Source organism: Polypterus senegalus, chromosome 17 (assembly GCF_016835505.1).
Source record: "Polypterus senegalus isolate Bchr_013 chromosome 17, ASM1683550v1, whole genome shotgun sequence".
Lineage (NCBI taxonomy): Eukaryota > Metazoa > Chordata > Cladistia > Polypteriformes > Polypteridae > Polypterus > Polypterus senegalus.
In genome coordinates, this window is record NC_053170.1 from 19,225,991 (window position 1) to 19,250,381 (window position 24,391).

A 24,391-nucleotide genomic window follows, 5' to 3' on the forward strand; every position below is an offset into this window, starting at 1 on the left:
TGAGGCCTCCATTGGAAAGACTTGTGTCAGCTGTGTTTACACTGTGAAACTGGATCAGGATTAAATACTAATGGTATTCTAGATAAAATCACAATGTGTATATTTGTAGTTTAGATCATAGTGTTGTTTCTGATTTGGTGGTACAGATTAATATATTTTATAAATGCATTGAATGAAATTTATAGAATGCCACCTTCACATGCTTCAGTCCAGTGGTATTCAAATAAATTTCTGTGGGCCCACTGTGGCTGTTGGTTTTTTGTTCCTGCCAGATTCACAGTCATTGAGACACACAAACAGCCAGGATAAGGTGAGTGACCTGGCTTCTTAAAAACCACCTGTACATGTGAGTCCACTTATGGAGCTCTCCTTCGGCAAAATCCTTTAGATAATGTTTTAACTTTGCAAAAAAAAGTTAAATGTCATCATCGGCAATAGTGAATCTAAAAACATGGTTCTATCCTGTCTCCCCTGACCAGTGTGGGGAATGTTACTTATAAAAGTAATTTTGTTACATTACTCATTGCTTAGGAAAACATTAATTATGTTATATAGTTGTGTATTATGTTATATACACCGTTTGTTACTTTTACTTTTTCTTTCTTTGTATGGAAAAACTGCACATTAGATGTCCAGCATTTGCTGTTATATCCAAGCCCATATATGAATCTTCATGAAACTCACCAGAAGCAAAGCCAAACTTAACAATTTTCTTGTGTTTTACAAATATGTTTAGTTCTGTTCTGTGAAGTATATAACATCCAGCCCCTTTTCGCATCCCCAGCTTGAGCCGTTAAGATTTGCAGTGTGAACACTGACCGCTACATCACTCGATCACACTGTTTCAAACTATCTCTAGCAAACAGCTGGATTAAAACTAAACTTGACACATCATTATGTTTCTCCTACTAGCTTACACACAGCACACACTTGGCTGTGTGATTGAGCCCTGCTAAGGAGCGTTGAACTGGTATGTTTGCTTCCTGCTTTGCACCCAGTCCTGCTGGGCTGATGACAACGTTTGTATTTTTACTTCAGTAAAATAAATACTGCATTAGATTACTCATTACGTGTTTGAAATAAATGGACTACTTAATACACATTTCTTTTAATGCGTTTCTTCCAATATATACTGCTCCTGAAATTGTGCCACAGAGCCTAGCACTATACATCCAGCTCATCAACATAAATTTAGAGATTTCTAAAATGTTGAGGCACATGATTTCAACCAGGAGAAAGAATAATGTGATTGTCCAAGCATTTGCCTCAGGAAATTTGTCTTTTTGGGTTCTTTGACTATTTTCCTTCCATAGCTGCTAAAAGCATTTGTGAAGCAAATGCATGAATAGACTAACAATACAACAGGCATGTGCAGACTACAAAACTGTTAATTGCATCCCAGTTAAGGGTTGGCATGGTCACATAACCGTGTTACTTCCAGAGAAATTTATGTGTGTTAACCCGGTTTCTCAGAGACCAATTTCCAGGTTTCTCTAACTGGAATTAGGATGTACATGGCACTTTTGAAATGGTGTTGCTGTGAATAACAGAGTTATTAAAGCTTATGGAAGCGCACTCAATGTGTTGTTTTATCTCTGATCGATCTCACTGTATACTTAGCTGGTCTTGGTTGTCTTCTGGTAAGGCTTTGTCTCTTGACTGTTCCAGCAATTTTCATTCATAGCCTTCATTTACATAATCTTAGCAGTTTGCAAGCATGCTCCCTTAAAGCAGTAATGTAATGTGACATACTTGGCGACCTTCTCCAACTAGTTTTCAACTTGCTCAGTGAAAATTATAACAGGTTTGGTTTTGTCTTTAGTTGTTGGGGTGAACCCTGTTTGCATGAGAGCTGAAAACCAATTATTACTCATTTAGAAGAACAAAGTATATAATGCAGTGGTACGGAACAAGGAACCCGTGGATGTTTTGGACCCGACAATCTCAAGAAGCTTGTCTGTCTGGTGTCTTGTGTTTTACAGGCAATGACAGCATGGAAAAAGGGCAGAGACTGCAGCTAAACTCGTTGTACTTGAAAACTCTACATGCAGCGCCCTCTCTCTCAGGCAGCATGCTATTGGCTGTCACAAAAAGGGGCAAGTACAACTGTGGTGGCAGTTTGGCACGCAGTTACTAAATGTCATTTTCAGTTGTTTAAATTGACATTGTCCATCAATGAAATCGGCAACCTCGGATGGCAAGTCTGACATAATTCGTGACTTGGAAGTCGTGTAATAAGAAATTTCAAAATGCTTGTACAGTATTTGTTCTGTAGCTTTAAATTCATTATTGTCTCTTTTGTCATTTGACTATTCATTTTTTATATGGAATTTACTTCCTTAATTGCTCCTTGCTAATGAAAAGTTTTTCTTTATAATTATTCTGGTGTGTGGTGGTTTTTTAGAATAATTTTTACTTAGTTATTGAGGTGTAAAAGGCTGAATTTCCCATGGGTATAAATAAAGTGCTGTCTATCTTAGGCTCTGAAATTAATGATGTATAGAGTAGATATCAGGCAGATATACTATATGCTGGAAGCCTCCAGTTATATCTGTGTCATACCCTCTTGCATGTTAATCAACACAAAATAAAATAAATAACCAGAACATCTTGAAAGGTGGAATGAAAATTGTGGTAACAGTGTTGAACAGTCTAAAAAAAAAAAAAACAAGATACAAAAACACAAAATTATCCCTGTCTGACATACATAAATGCCTGCTGCATTCCAACAAAAATTTAGTAAATCTAATTATGTAATATCTGCATTGACACTAAAATGCAGAAACCAGGAAACGGCAGCTTTGCTTAAATAAAGTAGAAATTCAAATAAAAGCAGAAGTTGGTAGGGACGAAAATCTGTAACTGCAGTGGATCACCTTGGACTGAGCTTGAGAATCACTGGCTTAGTCAATCTGAAGATGCAAGATTCATGAACACTGGATCTTTTGACATAATAACACTGCCAAAAATCAATTGAGATGTGTAGAAGATATTATACATTTGTAAATTCTGTCATGGAGTGCCATACTAAACTATTAATTTCCTTCACCAACTGTTTAGGTTTACTAAAAAATAAATGATATGCTGAAAATGTTGTTCTCTGAAATTTTTATTTCATAATGAAATTTTTTTCTTGTTATAAATTCAAAGCACTCAAAATGAATTATTTTTTATTATGAGTAATATCACAGAGAACACAATTTTAATGAGGGATTTGTTATTTAATAAAATTAGACAATTGGTCAAAGGACAATACTTGTTCAAGACCCTCTATGTACAGTCCCTTCACGATTATTGCCACCCCAGTAAAGATGAATAAAAAAAAAAAAAAAAAGCTTTTTGAGGAATTACCTTAATCTTGCACTGATAAAAATTAGAGAAATCCAGGAGCTGGTTTTGGGTCTATTTTGAGGAAAATACCCCTTTTTATGTTTTATATAGTCATTCAATGTGTTGCCTTTCTAATCAAATGAAGGTCAGTGATGCAAAGTGATCAAACTTGCTGGTTAAGGTGGAAATGTATCAAGATGTACTATCCAAATCCCACACATTGTGGGCAGTCCTACAATAAGTACTTGAAAAAGTTTTTATACACAACAGTGGACAAAATCATACCACTCAGGTGTTAAGAGTTCACAGTAATACACAATAATGCACATTTTTAGTATTTATTATCAGCATTAAAAACAAAGAAACATACATTTTAAATGTTCATGGTTAGATTATTAACATGCTTAATTTGTCATTTAAATTGTAACAAAGAAACTGTTAAAAATGATAAATGGTAACAAATGAAGGAGGTGACATTTTGTGTTCTAAATATTTGTCAAATAAAAGTGCATTTTCAAAATTAAGTACTGTGAAGTTGCACAAATGATGGTAGGTTAAACAGTATAATGCTGCCTCTAATTTTGGGCTCTGGGGTGCTGGTGTCTTTTTCAGCAGCACTAGGTATATGGTACCCGGTAAGAATATTATTGAGTACTTTCTCTGCCTGTTTTTTCATATTGGTAGCACCATTCATCTGTTATCAGACCAGCTTAATCAAGTTCAGGGTATTTGTGGGCTGAAGCCCATTCTAGCAACATAAGTTGCAAGGCAGGAGCCAGCTATGTTTATTATTCCTTTGCAGGGCACATCCATGAAGACAGACACAGTAGGTCAGTTTAGAGCTGCCAGTCAGTCTATCATGAATACAGTACAATACAGTACAGTGGACCCTTGACTTATGAACTCAATTCATTTGCGAGGGCTGGTTGTAAGTCAAGACTATTTTTCCTATAAGAAATAATGGAAATGCCCGTAATGCACTCCGAACCTCCCACAGCAACACTTACTTAACCTTTTCATAATAAAACAGGGTTGTATAATGTGCATAATTTACCAAAATGCCAATAATTTTTCTAATGTACTAACCAAAAAGTTATAAAAAGTGCATAGCCTACCAGAAACAACAATTTCATACTGTACTCGCCATTTAATTTGACATCTTTGGGCTGCAGGAAGGGAGGAGGAGAATGACATGGAAGGTGGTTATTGTTTAGAAGGAGCCTCCTTATGCAAATCCTTTTCTTTGTAAAATTGTTGTGATGGTGGATTTCGACATGCTGTACGTATTAGCGAGATCGGTCACCCGAACACCACTCTCATATTTCCACACAATTTCCTTCTTCGTTTCGATTGTGATTGCTGTTTCTCAAGTTAATAATGACAGTGGTCGAGCACTCAGTTCAAAGCTGGGCGTGTTATGAACTGCTCCAAAGCAGGCTGGTGCTGACTCAGCCTGATGACATCATCACGTGCCACACCAGCCCGATCGCTAACATCCCTTAACAATCGCTTTCTTTACCTTCGTTACCTTCTCTTCCTTCCTTAGCAATTATGCGTCTTGCTTGCCATGGTCTTAGTGTATTATATACTGTATATATACACTGCTCACAAAAATTAAAGGAACACTTTAAAGAAACACATTAGATACATCAGATCTCAATATGAAGTTGGATATCTATACAAATAACAACAGGGCAATGTCTTAGGAACAAAAGGATGCCAAGTCTTTTAATGGAAATAAAAGTTTTCTGCCAACAGAGGGCTCAATTGTGTAGACACCCTAAAATCAGAGTGAAATGAAGATGTGGCAGGCTAGTCCATTTTTTCAAAAACTTAATTTCTGCTACTCAAAATGCTTTTCAGTATCTTGTGTGTTCCCCACGAGCTTGTATGCATGCTTGACAACGTCTGGGCATGCTCCTAATGAGACAACGGATGGTGTCTTGTGGCATTTCTTCCCAGATCTGTATGAGGGCATCCCTGAGCTGTTGTACAGTCTGAGGAGCAACCTGGCGGCGCCTAATGGACCGAAACATAATGTCCCACAGATGTTCTATTGGGTTTAAGTCAGGGGATCGTGAAGGCCATTCAATTGTTTCAATTCCTTCATCCTCCAGGTACTGCCTGCATACTCTTGCCACATGAGGCCGGGCATTGTTGTGCATTAGGAGGAAACCAGGACCTACTGCACCAGCGTAGGGTCTGACAATGGGTCCAAGGATTTCATCCTGATACCTAATGGCAGTCAAGGTGTCTTTGTCTAGCTTGTAGAAGTCTGTGCGTCCCTCCATGGATATGCCTCCCCAGACCATCACTGACCCACCACCAAACTGGTCGTGCCGAATGATGTTACAGACAGCATAACATTCTCCATGGCTTCTGCAGACCCTTCAACGTCTGTCACATGTGCTCAGGGTGAACCTGCTCTCATCTGTGAAAACACAGGGTGCCATTGGTGGACCTGACAATTCTGGTATTCTATGGTAAATGCCGATCGAGCTCCACTGCGCTGGGTTGTGAGCACAGGGCCCACTAGAGGACGTTGGGCCCTCAGACCACCCTCAAGAAGTCTGTTTCTGATTGTTTGGTCAGAGACATTCACACCAGTGGCCTGCTGGAGGTCATTTTGTAGAGCTCTGGAAATGCTCATCCTGTTTGTCCTTGTCCAAAGGAGCAGATACCAGTCCTGCTGATGGGTTAAGGACCTTCTATGGTCCTGTCCAGCTCTCCTAGACTAACTGCCTGTCTCCTGAATCTCCTCCATGCCCTTGAGACAGTGCTGGGAGACACTGCAAACCTTCTGGCAATGACACACATTGATGTGCCATCCTGGAGAAGTTGGATTTCCTGTGCAACCTCTGTAGGGTCCAGGTTTGCCTCATGCTACCAGTAGTTACACTGACCATAGCAAATGCAAAACTAGTGAAAAAACAGTCAGAAAAGATGAGGAGGGAAAATGTCAGTGGCTTCCACCTGTTAAACCATTCCTGTTTTGGGGTCATCTCATTGTTGCCCCTCTAGTGCACCTGTTGTTAATTTCATTAACAGCAAAGCAGCTGAAACTGATTAACAACCCCCTGTGCTACTTAACTGACCAAATCAATATCCCAGAAGTTTCATTGACTTGATGCTATACTCTGATTAAAAAGTGTTCCTTTAATTTTTTTGAGCAGTATATGTATATATATATATATATATATAGAGATATAGATAGATATATATATATATATATAGAGATAGAGATAGAGATAGAGATATATATAGATAGAGATAGAGATATATATAGATAAATCACTGCACTGACCGAAATTACGTCCACAAACACATGTATCTGGGCTCCAACTGACGCTTGTGAACGCTTTCGGCTGTTTGTTTACAATCGCACAAGCGGATACACATGACCGCAATCAGGTCGTAACGCAAGATGTTGGTTGTAAATCAAGTTGTTCGCACGTCAGGCCAGTCGTATATCAAGGGTCGACTGCATATGGGAAGTAAACCGGAGAAGTAAAAACATAAACGTGGGCGGGCAGAACATGCATCTACGCAGACTATTCTTGAACTAGGAGACAAACTCGGGACTGTTCAATTGTGAAACTGCAACACTAATCAACATGCCTATACTGGCAGTACTTTAGTAGTTTATTTTTAGTTTACCTTTTATCCAATACTTTAAATGTTAGTGAATGGATTTTAATAAGTTTTATTTGTATATAGTTTTGTTTTGTGTCATTATTACACATTTATAATTTTGGTTTATGTGTAGCATTAAGTGCCAAATAGTTGTATGTGTTTTTCTTCTTGCGATTAGTAAAATGTAAATCTTTGGGTTTTTTTTTTTTATTTTTTAAAATAGATATTTTGGGATATTTTGATGATACTTGAGAAAAACAGTTGAGTGAAACTTTGAACAGTGAAGTTTACATTTAGTTTCAAAGAGTACATTGATTCTTTTACTATGTACGTCAAGATTCTTCATGTAAAATGTTTTTTTTTTTTATGTGGTGGTATGTGTTTACAGTTTACAAAGACCACAGGACTTCTTCAACAAATGCATGCCTTTAAATCTGCATTTTACAGTATCTTCTGTTTCTCTCTGGTGGTCCATCCTGTGTGTCAATTTTCTACTTAACATTCTCCTTTATTTCAGTATCAGCAAACAGAGTTTGGTTTATCCTTTCCTACTTTAGAGCAACTACCACCCCATCAAGTACATTTATTAGGGAGTATAAACTCTCTAAAATTAAACAAATCCTTGATTTATAGATGATGTATAATAAACCTAAGTTAGCCCCACTAAGCTTCTTAGAACCATTCAGTTCAGTAAATGAAAGTCTAAATAACACTAGGAAAAATGTAATTTCTTCTGTCTGGATAAGTATGCATACATTAATATCAATATACAGTACAAGTAAGGCTAAAGTTTTTGCTTATAACTGAAACACTTGAAATGGTTGTTACTTATTAGTTGGAAGTGGCAATTAATTACTCTTGAACCAGCATCTAATTGAAAGAAGATATTCTTTTAAAAGTAGACACTTTTGTAATTAAGTTTGAGTGAAAACCAGATTCCAATCCTTGTTTAGGTATGTAAAATGTGTTCTAAAAATGCTTTTGATGTTATGTTTGGGTAAATGTGGACAGTTTTCTAGTAACTGAAAATAATAAACACATTGCATGTCAATTTATGTAAAAAGTTTACTATTACTTTTTTCAGGCGATCTGTGAGGTCCCGCAGTCGAAGTCCAGCAGCGTTCTCGTCACGCCGCCCTTCACGGTCCCACAGTAAAAAGCGTTCATCAGCTTCACGGAGTCGTCAGTCCAGTATCTCTCCTCCAGCTACACGCTTCCCATTAAACTCAAGTCTAGGAGCTGAGCTTAGTCGCAAGAAGAGGGAACGTCAGGCAGCTGCTGCTGCTGCAGCTATCAGTATAAAGGGCTCACCAGGACCTCGTAAAGAGGAGAGCAAGACCTTAGCACTTGCGCCAGCATCATCTGGATTAAAGAAGGGTGGAAATAGCAAGCCCGTGCTTCAGAAAATAGACAAGATCTCTGATACCAAGGAGAGCACACCTCCATCTCATACTTCTGTTTCTAGTGTCAAAGTTGAGATCAAATCTGAAGATGAAAGTAGAGAACTGGTCCCTGCAGACAACAATCCTGTTACACCACCCACAACAGAAGAAACCCCAACACCTGTCTCAGAAACACCAAAGGAAGATAAGACTACAATTACTCTCCCTCCACCTATATTTTCACCTCCTCCTCCCTTGCCATCTACGACACCCCCTTTACAAAGCCCACCACCTCCTCTGCCTCCTTCTCCAGCCACTCCTCATTTACCGCCTCCACCCCTACCTGAAATATTTTCTCCAAGACACCCTAAGACACAACCTTCTGTTGTCCCCACACCACAGGCAAAGTCTCCCAATCCCGCTTTAGCACAAAGCCCAATTCATCAACTAATAATTCACCCTCCTCCCCAGCTGAAAACATCTACTCTTCCACCACTTCCGCTGCCCCCAATGCTGCCAGGAGATGACAGCTTAGACAGGTAACATCATTCTGTTCTGTACTTTTAATGTTTCAAATGTTTTTTTAATATTGTCTAAATTAGAGTTCAGTAAAAAATGCAGCTTCAATGCCAAAGTAAATGCTCCTATCTGCGTATAAATAGCCAGTACTCTTATTTACATCTACAGTCTGTCTAACATAATACTTCAATTATGCTTTTTTTTAGTCCAGTGGAAGCTGCTATGCCACGATTTAGAAGAGAAAAAGAACCCCGGACCAAACACCTGTTGAGTGACCTACCACTGCCTCCCTCTCTACCTGGGGATGATGACACCTCGCCACCTCAGTCTCCTGTCCATAGGACACCTTTACCACCACAAGCAGTTTTCAAAAAGAGACCAAAGTATATATTTTACTTTTCTGCATTTTGTTTTCTAGAATTATATTTTCTGTTTCAGTATTTCTGAAAGACAGAGCTTAGTAAATATATTTTAAAAATAAAATGTATTATTATTATTTAGCTCTGTCTGGTATATACCTACCTTTATTTTATTAGCAGGTTTTATAGTAATCTTTATACTAATGAAAAATTTGAAATTCACCCAACAATGAAAGTTTAAAGTTTACATTGCTACAAAGTCCACCTATGAATACTATATTTTGGTTTAAACTCTTAAACTACTCTAAGTATAATGGTTACTGCATCATTTCTTAAATTCAGATATATCTTGTAAAGACTGTTGTTGGTTCATACCCAATCATTTATTTCAATTGCCTGAAAATTATTTTTCTCATTATGAAAACTTTATGGATGTTTGTATCTGTTTTTACTATTCTCTTTTGTTTTTTCACTTATACAAAGGTTCTGCTGCCCACGTTATGGGGAGAAGAAGCAGACTCAGAGTGACTGGGGAAAGCGCTGTGTTGACAAATTTGACATTATTGGTATCATTGGTGAAGGCACTTATGGACAAGTATATAAAGCCAAAGACAAAGATACAGGTAAGTGAGAGTAATTTGCCAGTAGATCAGGTGTTTTATAGCAATTATTTGCTGTGTTACTTTGACTTAAGTTTCAAATGGGTAGTCATTTAATTAGTTTTGAAAGTGCAAAACATAGTATAGTTAAGGTTTTAGAGAGTTTTATTGAACTAGGTAGTTTTGAGTATGGCACTTAAAAATCATGTGTTTTGTGGTTATGTACAAATACTGTGTTAAAAGCACAAAGTGGAAATTTAACAACACATTCAACCATTTTATTTCAGGGGAGCTTGTCGCTTTAAAAAAGGTGCGTCTTGACAATGAGAAAGAGGGATTTCCAATCACTGCTATTCGTGAGATTAAAATCCTGAGACAGCTCAACCATCCTAGTGTAGTGAACATGAAGGAAATTGTCACAGACAAGCAGGATGCACTTGACTTCAAAAAAGACAAAGGTGAGAATACTGTGGAGCACAGTACCATATATTGAATGTAGTGTGTTAACAAAATTATTGGTAGTATATTGTAACATAATGTGGTGTTTTGCCAAATGGTCAAAACAGTATAAAAGTTTTTTTTTATTATTGGCCAGCAATGTAAATGAAAGCTGCATGGTAAAGTGCAAAGGTAACAAAAATAAAAATGTCATTCATTATAAATATGAAGACAAGCTTTAATATGGCAATTTTATACATTTTGCACCATTACAAGATACTTTATACATACATAAACAAGCATGTCTGCCATCAGAAACTAATTTAATGCTGGCTGTTTTTCTTTATTTTAACTCTTTTAGGGCAAATTTTTTTTTTGTTTCTTTTCTCCCAGGGCTGACTATTTTTCCAAAAACTAACTAAAAAAAAAAAAAACAAAACACAAGGCAATGGTTTAACATATCAAATCCACAAAAAATATTTTTTTGACAAATGTTACTGTCTTGCATGTTGTATGAGCCTGCAACACATACTGTACATGTTACACAGTAATGTCCTGCAAAGTATATCGCTCAAAGCAGCCAATTGCAAGCATTGCCACATTGCACTGCTTACAATGTGTGTTGCTCTGGTGCCTCCTTTTCAGTTGTCTGTTGCTGCACACAACACAGTCAGGTTTGTATTTTTTGTCCTCGTATGTTGCAGGAAAATGGTGCTCAGTCAGCCCGTCTGGCACTGCTGTTTGTGATGGCATTCCTCGCTTTGCCAAAGGCACTGCAACATACTCTGCCAGCAAGCTGCCAACCACCTTCTTGCGGAAATCTGCTGCAGTCTTAGTGCTGTCACTGTTTGCCTGCTTGAGCAATATATAGCCATTTGTAAGTGCAATCTCACACATGCGATTCGTACACAGTGTGGTACCACTTGGTGGACTTATGGCCGTAAGCATATGACCCCAGCATCTGATCCAGTCGATCAACTCTAGCCATTTTACAGTTATACTCCTCAAGTGCAACTGTCTTGTCTAGCTTCCTACCTTCTGGGTTTCCCTTTTGACGAATAACTTTCTCACATATATTGTTAGTATGTACTGTAGAGAGACAAGTCACCAATTTGACATTATGCCATGCCCATGCCACCAAGTTAACCGCCCGTATGCAAACTGGATTGTCGCCTCTTTTTCATCTTCAGCCTGTCTGGCTGCACCTGTGAAGGCATGTGTCTCCTGTTCACCCTCACTGTGCCACAAGCTCCAATTCTCCTGCTCTCTAGCACCATGAACAATTTTGGTGATGTATAAAAATTGTCCACGTACACAACATGACCCAAATGTTCATAGCCCTGAAGCAGCTCCAGCACAACCTGACTTGTCAAGGGACAGTTCTCTCTTTGAAAGAAACACTTTCCTGTATATGTAATTACTTTCAGGCAGAAACCAGTGTTTGCTTCTGCCAGTACAAAATCCTTTATGCCATACTTTGTGGGCTTGTCTGGCATATATTGGCGGAAAAAAGGTGTCCCTTGTAGTTTATCATAGATTCATCCACAGACAAATCACGGCCAGGCTGATAAAATTTGTTTATATGTTGGTTCCACAATGTCAAGCATGACTGAACTTTATACATGGGGTGTTAGCTTGGATCACCCCTTGGGATTTGCTTCTGGTTATCGCAGAAGTCAAGAAAACCTTGCAGGAGCACGTACCTATCACACGACATAACCTGTCCAAAGCCACCAGGGAACAAAGCACATTTGGACCAATGCTCCCTGAAGTTATCACCAGTCTAGTCCCACCTGTATTTGTAATGCCACAAAGCCCTTCATCTCGTCTTTTGTTGTGGGTTTCCACTTTGAAAAAAGAAAAGGCAGTGCATGCACAGCCCGCAATTCAAAAAATTGCTCTGCATACCTGTTTGTCTTGTCTGACAGTAGCTGAGAAGCAGATTGAAGTAGTCCAGTGGCTGGTAATCTATTGTGTCCAACAGCAAGCCATTTTGTTTTGTGAAGTCTGGTAGCCAGTTTGGCTTCCACGGATCAATGTCTGGGTATTCCTCCCACGTGAACCTTGGTGTAGGTGCATCGGCTGTGCATATGTGCTGGGGTGGCATCGGCTGGTGTCCGATCAGCTGATGCCTGCTCCTCACTCTCCTGCTCGATCTCCTGATCACTGTCAACAAAATCAGATTCTGAACGATCATAGTCCGACTCAGCGAAAATGCGCAAAACATTGTCTGCTGAGTGTTTTCTTTTCTGCACTCGCTTTGCTCCCTCATGAGATATCGATGCCATCTTGCCTTTGTTTACATTTTGTAACTCGCGCAAGGATTAGATGCCGGTTCAATGAGTCTAACATTCCTCCAAGCAAAGAGGGAATGCTTATGGAATAAAAGTGAGTTTTGTTGCCATCTACTCCTGGATGTCGACTTTTGTCGACATCCGCCCTAAAAGAGTTAATCCATTTTTTAAAAATTTTGAAATACTAGGGGGCTTTGCCCCCTGCTCACTTCGTTTGCCGACCCCACAAGCACCCCACTCCTCCCCAGCCTGTGCTACGCACAAGCCAATTTGCGTCTCTGCCATTCGTGTATGTGGATTTCACTTTTCCGTGATGGCAACACAAATTAGATGATCTACAAGTATCCAACTTAAAGTTTAAATCTCAACAATATATTAGATCTCTTTTCACTGTTCAGTTATTTCACCAAGTAATAATTTCCGTTTGCACTAATGCGATCTTTACTATCATTTTGTTTTGAGACTTTCGAATTTTAGTGCTTTCATAATCACTAACCTGCTCTGCATGTGTATCGCTCCAACGTGTTTGAATTCTTTACGACGTTCTACTTTGTCATCTACTCTTTGTCTTTTATTTCCGGCCCAGGGTCTGGTTAAATCTCTTGGCACAAAGTCTTGTCTCGCGGGATGTGAAAGTATCTCTCTGAAAAAGTCACGTCTTGTCCCAGGCTAAAAAGTCTCATCTCCTCCCAGGATTTTCTTTATAATAATAGAGAGAAATGTGAAGTCTTTTACACTTTTTTGCATGTTAAGGGTTTAATTACTGTTTTCGATGCATCCAGAATTTTAAATGCTTTGATTGAATTTTACTGTTACCATATTTTTGCTTTCACTTTATAATCCATCAAAAAAATAAAAGATATCTCCCTAATTTCATAATCATGTGTTTTTCTGTGCTCAAATGCGGACAGAAAAGTAGGAGTAACTCACTTGAGGAACACATTCTCGATTAACAAAAACGCCTTCCCGAAAAAATCTGAAACTACCTTCTTTGCTGCTTTGTCTTTAAAATTCTATTTTTTGGGTTAATGCACTAAATAGTCTCATTTTTTCTTTTTTATTGTTTTTTGCAATATATGAGTGTCATGAATATTTTGACTTATTTTTGCAGAAATGATATTTGGAATATTCTTAAATTGTAGAGAAATGCATTCTTAAAGATCTGTAGCATAAGTCTATTTTAATTGTTAAAAGGTGATTTTCCCCCTCTCCCTCAATATTCTCATTGCTTAGGCAAGGTTTTCAAGCACTGATATGGCAAGAATTGGGATTCAGTTTTTTGTGTAGCTGTTTTTTTACTAATGTTACAAAAATTAGGACACTTCCATGGTTTTTGATAACATCCAAATATGTTGTCTCTCAAAAAGAAAACAATATGTAAATTTGTTTTTTGGTTGTCCACAGGTGCCTTCTACTTAGTGTTTGAATATATGGATCATGACCTGATGGGTTTGCTGGAATCTGGCCTTGTGCAGTTCTCAGAAGAACACATCAAGAGTTTTATGAGACAGTTGATGGAAGGGTTGGACTACTGCCACAAAAAGAGTTTTTTGCACAGAGACATAAAATGTTCAAATATACTACTGAACAACAGGTAAGGTTTATTGTGTTGTCCAGCTTGACACTGTATAGTTGTGTGTTTTTTTTTTAATGTCAACTGATGCTATTTTGTTTCCTTTTTTAGGGGGCAGATTAAGCTGGCAGATTTTGGTCTAGCTCGCCTCTACAACTCAGAAGAAAGGTGTGTGTGAAATGTATCTCTCTTTCTGTGCAGAGTAGGGATTGCAGTCAGTGCCATTCAAAAAACAAACTGGATCTTGATAAGCAAGAATACAAATTGTTTCAAAAGACAATGCATGTAGCTAATTTTTTAATTTATATCTGGAGTTTTTATTTATAATTTGGGATTCTTTAAACTTGTAAACAAAATCAAGAACACTATATACAAAGATTCTTTCCAATGCTAACAATAGTTGTAGTAAATGCAGCAAGGTTAGTGGATAATAATTTGGTAATATACAGGGTGAGCCAAAATGAAGTATCACATTTCTCAAGGTCATTGCATGAGGTAGAGACAGCCAAGTGGATTGGGGTGGGGGTCCTTTGATAGGCGATCCCTTGTAGTTTTCAGTCTGCAACATGCTTCGGTCCGGTGCACACCGTGCTTTCGCTGTCGAAGCGTTCGTCATAAACAACAAATCATCGCTACGTAACCAGTCTTCTGAACGCATTTCAGCATTCCCGGGGGCGTCCCAAATTGGAAAATTTAGATGGATGAGTACAACATTGAACAGAAAAACCCCAGGCTGCCCTCGGATTGTAAAAATGCTTGAAAACATCCAAGGTGTAAGGGCATCGATTTTACAGTCTCCTAGATGTTCAGCGCGCAAACATGCTTCTGCCTTAGGCATTTCCAAGACATCTTTGAGGAAGATTTTGCATGCGGACCTAAATTTCCCTCCATACAAAATGACAGTGCAGTAACTCTTGAGTGAGACTGGTAGAACATTATGCGGAAACATTCTGTAAACCTTTAATCAAGATGCTATCATTATGTGCAACAACGAGGCACATCACAATTTGAATGGTTGTGTAAATAAGCAAACTTTTCGCCATTGGGTTTAAACCAACCCTTGTGAGTGTCATCAGAGACCCCTGAATAGTGAGCATGTTACAGTTTGATATACCATTGTAGAATTCGGCATTATAGGCCCCTACTTTTCTGAGGAGGGTTGAGGATCAGCAGCTTATACGGCACGGAGAGCCATGCAAGTTTTGCAGGAGATGTTTCTGGGGAAGCCAATCTCCCTATGCAGCGATTTTAGGTGGCCTTCACATTCGTCTGATCTCGCTCTTTGTGATTTCTTCTTGTGGGGCTATCTCATGTCAAATGTATACTCACACTGACCTGAAAACCTTAAAGCCCTCAAGGATGCTATTCTCCGTGAAATCGCCACTATTCCCCTTGAAATGGCTGAACGAGTCATGCGACTATTCACAAATTGTCTCAAAGAGTGTATCATTAATGATGGCCACCACCTTGAAGATATCATTTTTAAAACACAGTAAAAAAAATCTGTTTTGTATACCCTTTCTTGTGTCTTAATGAAATTTATTTTATCTTGTAGCTTTTTATAGAATAAACGTTTGAAATGTGGTACCTCTGTTTGGCTCACCCTGTATAATTTGTAATTAGTTTTTACATCTCCACCTTTCACTTTTTCACATTGGCAACACTGGGTTGCACAACTGATAATCAAATTAATTATAAACTTGTGGTGCCAATTTGCTCAAGTAGACTTTGTATAGAAACAGGACCAATTGAATTGTTGACCAAATGTCAGTGAATTAGGTGGTCCTACGTAGGACACCTAAAAATATATATTTTGTATATAAATGTAACTTTTTTTTTCTTGTATATGCACTAGGGTGTGTAGAGGTATTATTTTTTTAAACGAAGTATTAGAAGTTGTGTCGCAAGGTATACTTGAAATATATATTGTTCCTTCAACATAGAAGATTCACTTTTATCTTTTGTTCTTTTTATTTAGTCGTCCATATACCAATAAAGTAATTACATTGTGGTACCGGCCACCTGAACTTCTGCTGGGAGAGGAGAGGTACACTCCAGCCATTGATGTCTGGAGCTGTGGGTGAGTGTGATGAATTGTGCTGGTTGGCATCTAAAATGAATTTGTTAAAACCCTTGCTACAGTTGCAGTAGTCTTCTTACCAAAAATCTTTCCTCCCACCATTGTCTAAACCCACCTTGATGCCAGCAATTCCTACAGGCGTCCCAGGTTTTGTTGATTACTTATAAACCCTCTGTCTATATAAAACCAATATTGGAAGAAACTTTTGCTACACTGTCTGAACCATTGTGTTTATTGCTATCATAATTACAAGAAAAAGGCTATTAACAAAGACCGACCGACAGACAATTATACTCTTTAAAAGTGTAGGTCTTTTGGAGAAATTCCAAAAAACCTGAGATGTCGGTGAGTACAGTTTCCTACACCATCAAAAGGAAATTGGAAACTGGAAGAAACACTTGGCAGGAACAGGTCTGGCAGACCCAAAACCATAACAGTATCAGAAGACAAGTTTAAACATAAAAGTCATTAATGGCAGTAAGTCAGTAATTGTGCAGAAATTAATGCACAATATATTGTGCAATTTTTACTAAAGTAAGAATGTTGTTTACTGGACTCTTAATTTCAATTCTGTTGAGCGAAGACTAGGGGCATCCTTCTGATTGAGATGAGGCACAAGTAACACAAGCTGTCTGGATGACAGTTTACAAAGTCTTTTTAGCCAGCATATCCACTTATAGTCATCTGGTAAAAAAAGGTGGGACCTGGATGGTAGTGGTTGCATACCGGTAAGTGCTGGAGGAGTGATTCAGTAGCTGTGTGTATTTATGCATTCGCTGTACTATTAGGCCTTGTAATTTATTTATTTAAAATGTGTATTGTCAAGGAACTCAGCCACACCAATAAGCAAAATGCTCCATCAAGTCAAGGTTGTGCTATCTTTTAGAATTGCCTACAATTGTTTAACTGAATTTGGTAGCCTTTTGCATTTTAAATGTGTATTTTTACTGTGTGCTTAGCGAGTCTGAATTTAAAGAAATACTCCTCCTAACTTGTTAATGTTTAATTTTTTTTTTTTTACTTGTTACTTACCCCATGTAGCTTGTAGTGATGACTTCATGCAGAATAAGAGAAAAAAAAGTTTGATGTAATGTTGCCTAATGGTAACAGCAGCAAAAGATCTGAAAAAAAATTTCTCATGTTACTCGTGCAGCATAATCCACATATCCGTTATCCAGTTAAATGCTCAAAACGTGTAAAACACGTGTATTTTTGCTCAAATATTATCAACAATTTCCAAAAAAAGGCAGCATACATAGTGTTGTGTCATAATGGATTCCTAGGTTACCCTTTTTTCCCCTTTTGTATTCTTTATTATGTAGACTTTATCAGAATGCATAAATCCCAGCCTTTAGCCCACATGTTATGTTTCCTTTGTACCCATGTCCTTGGGCGACAAGATAGAGTACTACAAAAGGAAGAAATGAGACAACTGCATATTTTATTTATGGAACAAGATACAATCCTAGAATAGGCAGAATACAGAAAAGTACCTAGTTTATTGATAAAGATAATATGCCTAAAATATGAGGATGCAGAATAGAAATGAGTGTTAAAATAATATTAATACAACTTGGATGACATGCTATCAGTGGGCATGCTATCTTATTTTGTTCAGTATTTTGTCTAGATCCATCATAGTCTCTGCATGATTTGGCACAGACTATACCTCTTCTACATTAGTAGTGCTTAGATGGAAGACTGACGAAGGAAACAACTTAGACAACAACTTGTTTTTATACTGGTCCAACTTCCTTGCTATACATCTGGACCATTGGGTACAAGGCAACTCCCTTGGTTCTTCATGATTTGGACCAATAGTCCTGCCTTTTCAGATGTACCCTCCAGTTTGGCTTTCTTCCTGGGAAAATAGGCTTGTAAGCTGATACATACTAAAAGAATGTAAATGCCTCTACTCGCACCTGGTTCATTTTAGCTTACTCACCCATCCCCACCACAAATTGCTTAACAAAAATGTTATCTGATTTAGTAGGGTCACAAAAATATTTATTAAACTATATGCTAGATATTCTTTTTTCTTTCCACACTTCCCCACACATAATAAACAGAAAAACACATTACAGTGATTCTGTACCTTTGAATTGAGCCACCTCTGCACCTCATTTATTTGTCAAGAGCCCTGTCTTCAAATCAAAATAAAATTTCAGCAAAAAATGCATGCATTTTGCACATTTTGAGCATTCAGTTGGATAATGGACATGTGGATCATACAACATGAGTAATGAGACATTTTTCAATGTACTTTTTTCACATTATTTGTACAGCACAGATCAACATTACACTCATTGTACTGTATAATGAAAACATGGTGTTATTTTTCTCTGCCATAACTATGACCTACATGGGTTAAGTAACAAATAAAAAAAAAAATTCTGTGAAATATTTTTTAAGTGAACTTGCAAGATGAATGAAAGTACTTATTATTCACTCTATCTTAAAGACACTGTCTTTGTTGCCACAGTGGTTGCGATTTTATCTTTTTGTCTGATTTAGCTTGATTTAAATAGAATCACTTTCTAAAAAATGTAACATTTCTGTGCAGGTGTATTCTGGGGGAGCTGTTTACTAAGAAGCCAATATTTCAGGCCAACCAAGAGTTGCCCCAGCTTGAACTCATCAGGTATTGTCTAAATTTCAGTTGATTGGTCTAATCTTGGATAGAATTTGTAATATTCTGCAGAAAGAGTCAACATTTAGATGCTCATTAATAGCATGCAGTTGTCCGCAACCATTGTTGTTTAAAGTGCCCATATGCATCTGACCATCTTCTTTCTTTACCCCTAAACATATCAAGTCGCCTCTGTGGAAGTCCTTGTCCTGCAGTGTGGCCTGATGTGATCAAGTTGCCATATTTTAACACAATGAAGCCAAAGAAGCAGTATCGACGACGCCTACGGGAAGAATTTTCCTTGTATGTTATGAATTATTTCATATGAGCTAATTTAGTTTATCTTCCCATCCCCCAAGCAACTTATCCTAATTCTGTTTATCCAACCAGCCTTCCGGCCCATGCCCTGGACCTGTTTGATCGAATGCTAACACTTGATCCTGCAAGGCGCTGCACAGCAGAGCAGGCGCTTCAAAGTGACTTTCTATGCAATGTTGAACCAAGCAAAATGTCTCCTCCAGAGTAAGTCCTAGATGTAGACACAGATTCTTTTATTAGGGACCTTTAATGAGTTGCTGATGAGATCCTAATCAACACTTCTGTTTTCTGATAGTCTACCACACTGGCAAGACTGCCACGAGCTATGGAGCAAAAAACGCAGACGTCAGAGACAGAGTGGTGTGAGTGAGGATGTTACTATGCCAAAACTTCCACGAAAGGAGCTTCTACCATTGGTGACCACAGAAAATAGCCGAGCACACAACAGCCCAGTGAGTGCTCCGCCACCAGCATCTTCAGGAAACCCCGCGCAGTCAGGAACTGCTGCAGATGAACTTGTTGGTAAATGTACTTTTATTGTATTTTATAAAGCAAAGATATGTTTTGGTGCTTTTTTATATAATTTTAAAATATAGACTTTAATAAGATTCTGTTAAAGTGTTCCATATTTTTCCAGGTCTAGGAGAAGCTGCTGGGCAGCTCAATCATAATGAAATGGCTGTCTTGCTAAATCTTCTTCAGAGACAAACAGATCTCAGTCTGCCACAGATGGCTCAGTTGCTCAATGTAGGTTCAAACCCTGAAACACAACAGCAATTGGAGCTGCTCACACAGTCACTATCTGCACTCACTGAAGCATCTAATCAGCAACGAGAGAAACAAAAGATGGAAGAGCTGGCTACAGAGCCAGTTTCAACACAACCAAGTACTTTGGAGCCTGTAGAACTACCTGAGAATCCTGCCAACCAGGAAGACTTGTCCAGTCTCTTGGCTTTGCTTCTAGGACAACTGATCAAACCACAGGAAGCAATGGAACAAGCCGATGAAAGCAATGGTGTACAGTTAGAAGAAGCATCACTGAAGACTGCCAATGACCGGAAGGGCAAGTTTATTGCTATTCATTTTTGTTCTATCTTACACAATTAAGCATCTCTCTCTCTCTCTCTCTCGGAGACTCTGTTTTGAGAGGCTCTGTAGATTTTTAGTACCTTTTTTTTTTTCCTTGAGTATTTTCCAGTTGCATTATGTGAAATTCTGAGTTTAAATACTGGTTAGAGGATCCTTGGATAGGTAGGTGTGTGTGTTGAATTGGGGAGTAAAATGAATTCTGTATCAATGTACACATCATACAAATATCTGGAAAACTTGACGAAACAAAATTGGCAACCCCTCTTCCACCATCAAATGATTTGCCTCTGTATCTGCACTTTTACTTTAATGGCAGATGAGACCAGTTAAAGGAATACTCGTCCCAACAATTTTTTTTTTTTTTTTTTATATATAATTTTGTTACACTATGTAGTTTGTAGTGGTGACGGGAAAAGAAAAAAAGATATTTTAATGTAGAATGAAGATGATATTTCTGATGGAATAGATGTCTTTAGTGACCAGTGCTAGACAATAACAAGTAATATCAAAATGTTCATGAAAAAATCTAATGTTAACTCGTGCCACATAATCCGCATTTCAAGTCATATGCTCACATCTGATACATATGTATATGCACTAAAATATTAAGTCAATTCCTTAAACCCTTTGGCAAAAGTAAAAAATAATGTGGAACATTCTCAGATGTGCGTGAGCATGGTACTGCCTCCCATCATTACATGTATATTCATCTCCGAAACTGGACTACCTCAGGACTGTTTAGCAGCAGTCTTTGAAACTACATGGGTAAATTGACCTTCTGCTTGTTGAAGCTTTTTGGATATGCCCAGGTACGATGCATATTCTCTTCCAGATCATGTTTTACTTGCTTTTCTTTAACTTTTAATCTTGAATTGTACACATCTCTTAGTGAACTTTCTCAGTAATGCACTGTAGATATCCCATGAAATGCAATGTAGTCAGTGAATAAGCTGTGACTGGGCTGACTAATGAATGAGTTGTGTGGAGTAGGTTTAGTCTCAAATGCTTGGGACTCACATGAGCATGTTCTATTTGAATCCATGGAAGCTTTTTCCAGAAGAATGTATTTACTGTAACACTTTTTTAGTAAAAGTAAATCTGTTTGGGATGTTGTGATCATACAGCTGAAAGACCTGACGTGGACTATTAGACACAAATAACATGAGCTTTTTTTCATGGATTTTTTAAATCACTGGCATCATGTTAGTCACCATAGACTTTTATTCAATCCAAAGCCTGCTTTGTCAGATTAAACTTTTTTCTGAGCCATCACTACAGAGTACACGGGGTAAGTAACATATTTTGGGTAAAGTATGCTCTAGAAATAGAAGTATGTTTGTTTATTAGTATTACAACTTGGTCATTCTCTTTAGAATATTCTAAGGTGTGTTCCTCATCTTACATAGATATACATTCAGACTTAACATTTGGCAATATTCACTTATTTCTTTCTAAAAGTAAGTTCAGTAATTTGAGGAGATGTATGCCAAATTGTTACACAGTCTCAATTTGGCAAGAGTGTGAAAATGTTTATCATAAAGTGGCTGATTGCATTCAAGTAATAAAATAAGCTAATTTTAAGGATTTTCCTGCTCAAAGGAGCATTATTGGAATTTTGTTCATTTCTGTGACTTAAGGTTGCTGTATGAATTTAAGTAGCTTCATAATGGCATTCTGTAGGAATGAATTAGATTTGTTTGGAAGTGTTAAAAATACAAAATATATCATTTATTGTGGATATATCCTGGCAGTTACCATGGCTCCTCAATGTTGTGTGGAAGAAAGACACATAAGGCCCAAACACGGGTTGGTGGTCCATGTTTTTAAAAATGAGAACATGAGGATTTGTTCCAACTGTTGAACTATTTGCACTATCCAGCCTCCCTGGGAATGCATACTTTATCTAGGGAGAACATGAACTGAAACTCTGTCCAATTGAATGTCCATTCCAAGAGGAAAATATGGAATCCACCCTGGCTCTAGAACAGTATACAAGATATTCGACGTCATGCAACTTTGCCAAACATGTCTATGTGTGCTTTGTGGACTTGAGTACCTTGTTACCCCGTGGTATATTTTTTGATGGTGCTACAGAAGTTTAAGGTTTCATACTGATCATTAAAGTAATACCAATAAACACTTTAAATATACATGTGACCAACAGAATACACAACAAATAGACGATGCAAATAACGGCCATGTCACAATACATGATTTCTATGGCTTTTTTCTGCCATAGACTTCATTTACGCAATGTTGGAGAGTTTGAGGCAGTTATGGTGCACTCCAGTTGCCTCCAGTCACTTAGTGTGACATACCTGTTGCCTTAATCCAGCTAGTCAATAACTCTCCCGTACAAAGTCGAACAGGTTTATTTTGTCCTAAGTCATAGGGGGCCATCTGTTTATGCATGAGAGCTGACAAACAATGAGTGTTTACCTGTAAGTACATTGTATTCAGCAACGAAGAATTAAGAATGCGGTCTTCTGATGTTTTGTGTTCTATATACCACAACCGAATAGAAAAAATCGTCAAGAGTTTGTGGCTGAACTTGCTGTACCTGTAAACTCATTGTGCAGCACTGGCTTTGTCTTATCAAAAAAAATACGGTAATGAGATGAGCAACTTAAGTTGTTAAGTTTGACATATCCTTCAACTAGAAGTTGTGTTGAATGACATTTGCTTAACTAAATTATACTACTCAGACAGTTAAATCCAATTTGTAGTACAGAACAGCTAGTTCTGTGGGGGTGTACATAGTACAGTCTCAATAACAGGTCAAACAGATGACTTTATTATGAGTTAGCAGTTTAATGTCTTAGGTGTAAAAACTTTGCATGGCTCTGCTGTTACTACATTGAATGCTAGGTGTCAAAATGTGTTTTTTTTTTTGCTGGGTGACATTTTGAAGTAGGTAAACTAAGGTAAAGGAAAAATGTCTGAATCAACATGTATGTAATCAAGTGCATTATAATATGTAAAGTTCAGGGAGAATTTAAAGCTACTGCATTAGTAGTTTGCAGTGAATTGAGAAATGGAGGCACCATCTAGATAAATTATATTTCTGTTTAAAAATAAGTCTTACTGATAAATAAGATTGATAGTTTGTGCTATAAAGGATAAACAGTATACACTGTTATATATGAAAATTTTACCTTGATACAAATTTGTATGACTGGCCATGACAAACTTAAATGTGTGCTGCCATGTACATTAGTGTTTACAGTGAGCTTTGTTTTTCAGCTGTAATTTAATTTCAGGGGTGTACATGAGTTTGTCCTTCAGTGGACTGGCAGACTGGCACCTCTCTTTCATCTGTTGGTAAAAAATACACTTAGACTCTCCAAAGCCTGAATTTTGATTTAGAAACTAGATCGATGAACTGGAAAAACTTTAAATTGGTGCCATTTTTCATTTGATTGATTTGTAGCTGTTCAGTAATACATTTTCTAAATTTCGGTTTGTGTTTTTTAAAAAAAAAAAAAAGTATTCCTAGCTTTTTGCAACTTTGTATAAATTGAACTTTATTACACAAGAACCATGATCTTGTTTCGGTGCTTTGTCTTACATGGATCCTTGCTTGACTGAAGTGTTCGGCTCACCATGACTTGAAATGGTTGGTGCTGCTTCTCCCTTCTATGTTATGAGGACTTGTGCTTGTTGCAAAGCTACAAAGGTTGCCAAGCTTCTTGTGGTATTAACAGTTTTAGAGAGTCAAGTGATCTGCTGTAGCTTCAGACAGATATTCTATTATTATTAACTCTTCAGTTTTCTGAAAAGCAATGTGTCAGGCTGTCTTTGCGGGGTGGGGCTCAGCAGTAGTGGTTGCAGTGTTAATAGTCTGGTTTGTATCTCTTGCCATTGTAAGTGGCAGTTGTCCAAAGCGAACGTTGCTGGCACCTCATGTTCATTTTCGGTTACTTGCATTAAAATCGAAGTCTGACAAGTCAGAGTTCAATTTAGCGATAATATGCAAAACATCATCCACAGTTTTTTGTTTGCTTTGCATTTGCTTTGATCTCTTGCCAGATGTCAATGCCATTTTTGCTGTTGTTTGCTCTTTGCCTTACAAGCAAGTGCAGGAAATCTCGGTCAAACCAACAAAGCTAATTTTCCATCTAGCAAAGAGAGTCAAACTATAACATAAT

The 24,391-nt window shown here is 37.8% G+C and overlaps 1 protein-coding gene across 1 annotated transcript in view; it reads left to right on the plus strand.

The window, feature by feature from the left end:
* cdk12 (cyclin-dependent kinase 12) overlaps positions 1-24,391 on the plus strand; it is a 34,641-nt gene that overhangs the window by 7,902 nt on the left and 2,348 nt on the right. The window contains exons 2-13 of the mRNA XM_039739362.1: positions 8,048-8,884; positions 9,071-9,247; positions 9,707-9,846; positions 10,110-10,280; positions 13,959-14,148; positions 14,239-14,295; positions 16,106-16,207; positions 18,771-18,848; positions 19,023-19,139; positions 19,227-19,358; positions 19,450-19,676; positions 19,792-20,217. Coding sequence (XP_039595296.1) covers positions 8,048-8,884; positions 9,071-9,247; positions 9,707-9,846; positions 10,110-10,280; positions 13,959-14,148; positions 14,239-14,295; positions 16,106-16,207; positions 18,771-18,848; positions 19,023-19,139; positions 19,227-19,358; positions 19,450-19,676; positions 19,792-20,217 — 2,654 coding nt within the window. The remainder of the gene's footprint in view (positions 1-8,047; positions 8,885-9,070; positions 9,248-9,706; positions 9,847-10,109; positions 10,281-13,958; positions 14,149-14,238; positions 14,296-16,105; positions 16,208-18,770; positions 18,849-19,022; positions 19,140-19,226; positions 19,359-19,449; positions 19,677-19,791; positions 20,218-24,391) is intronic.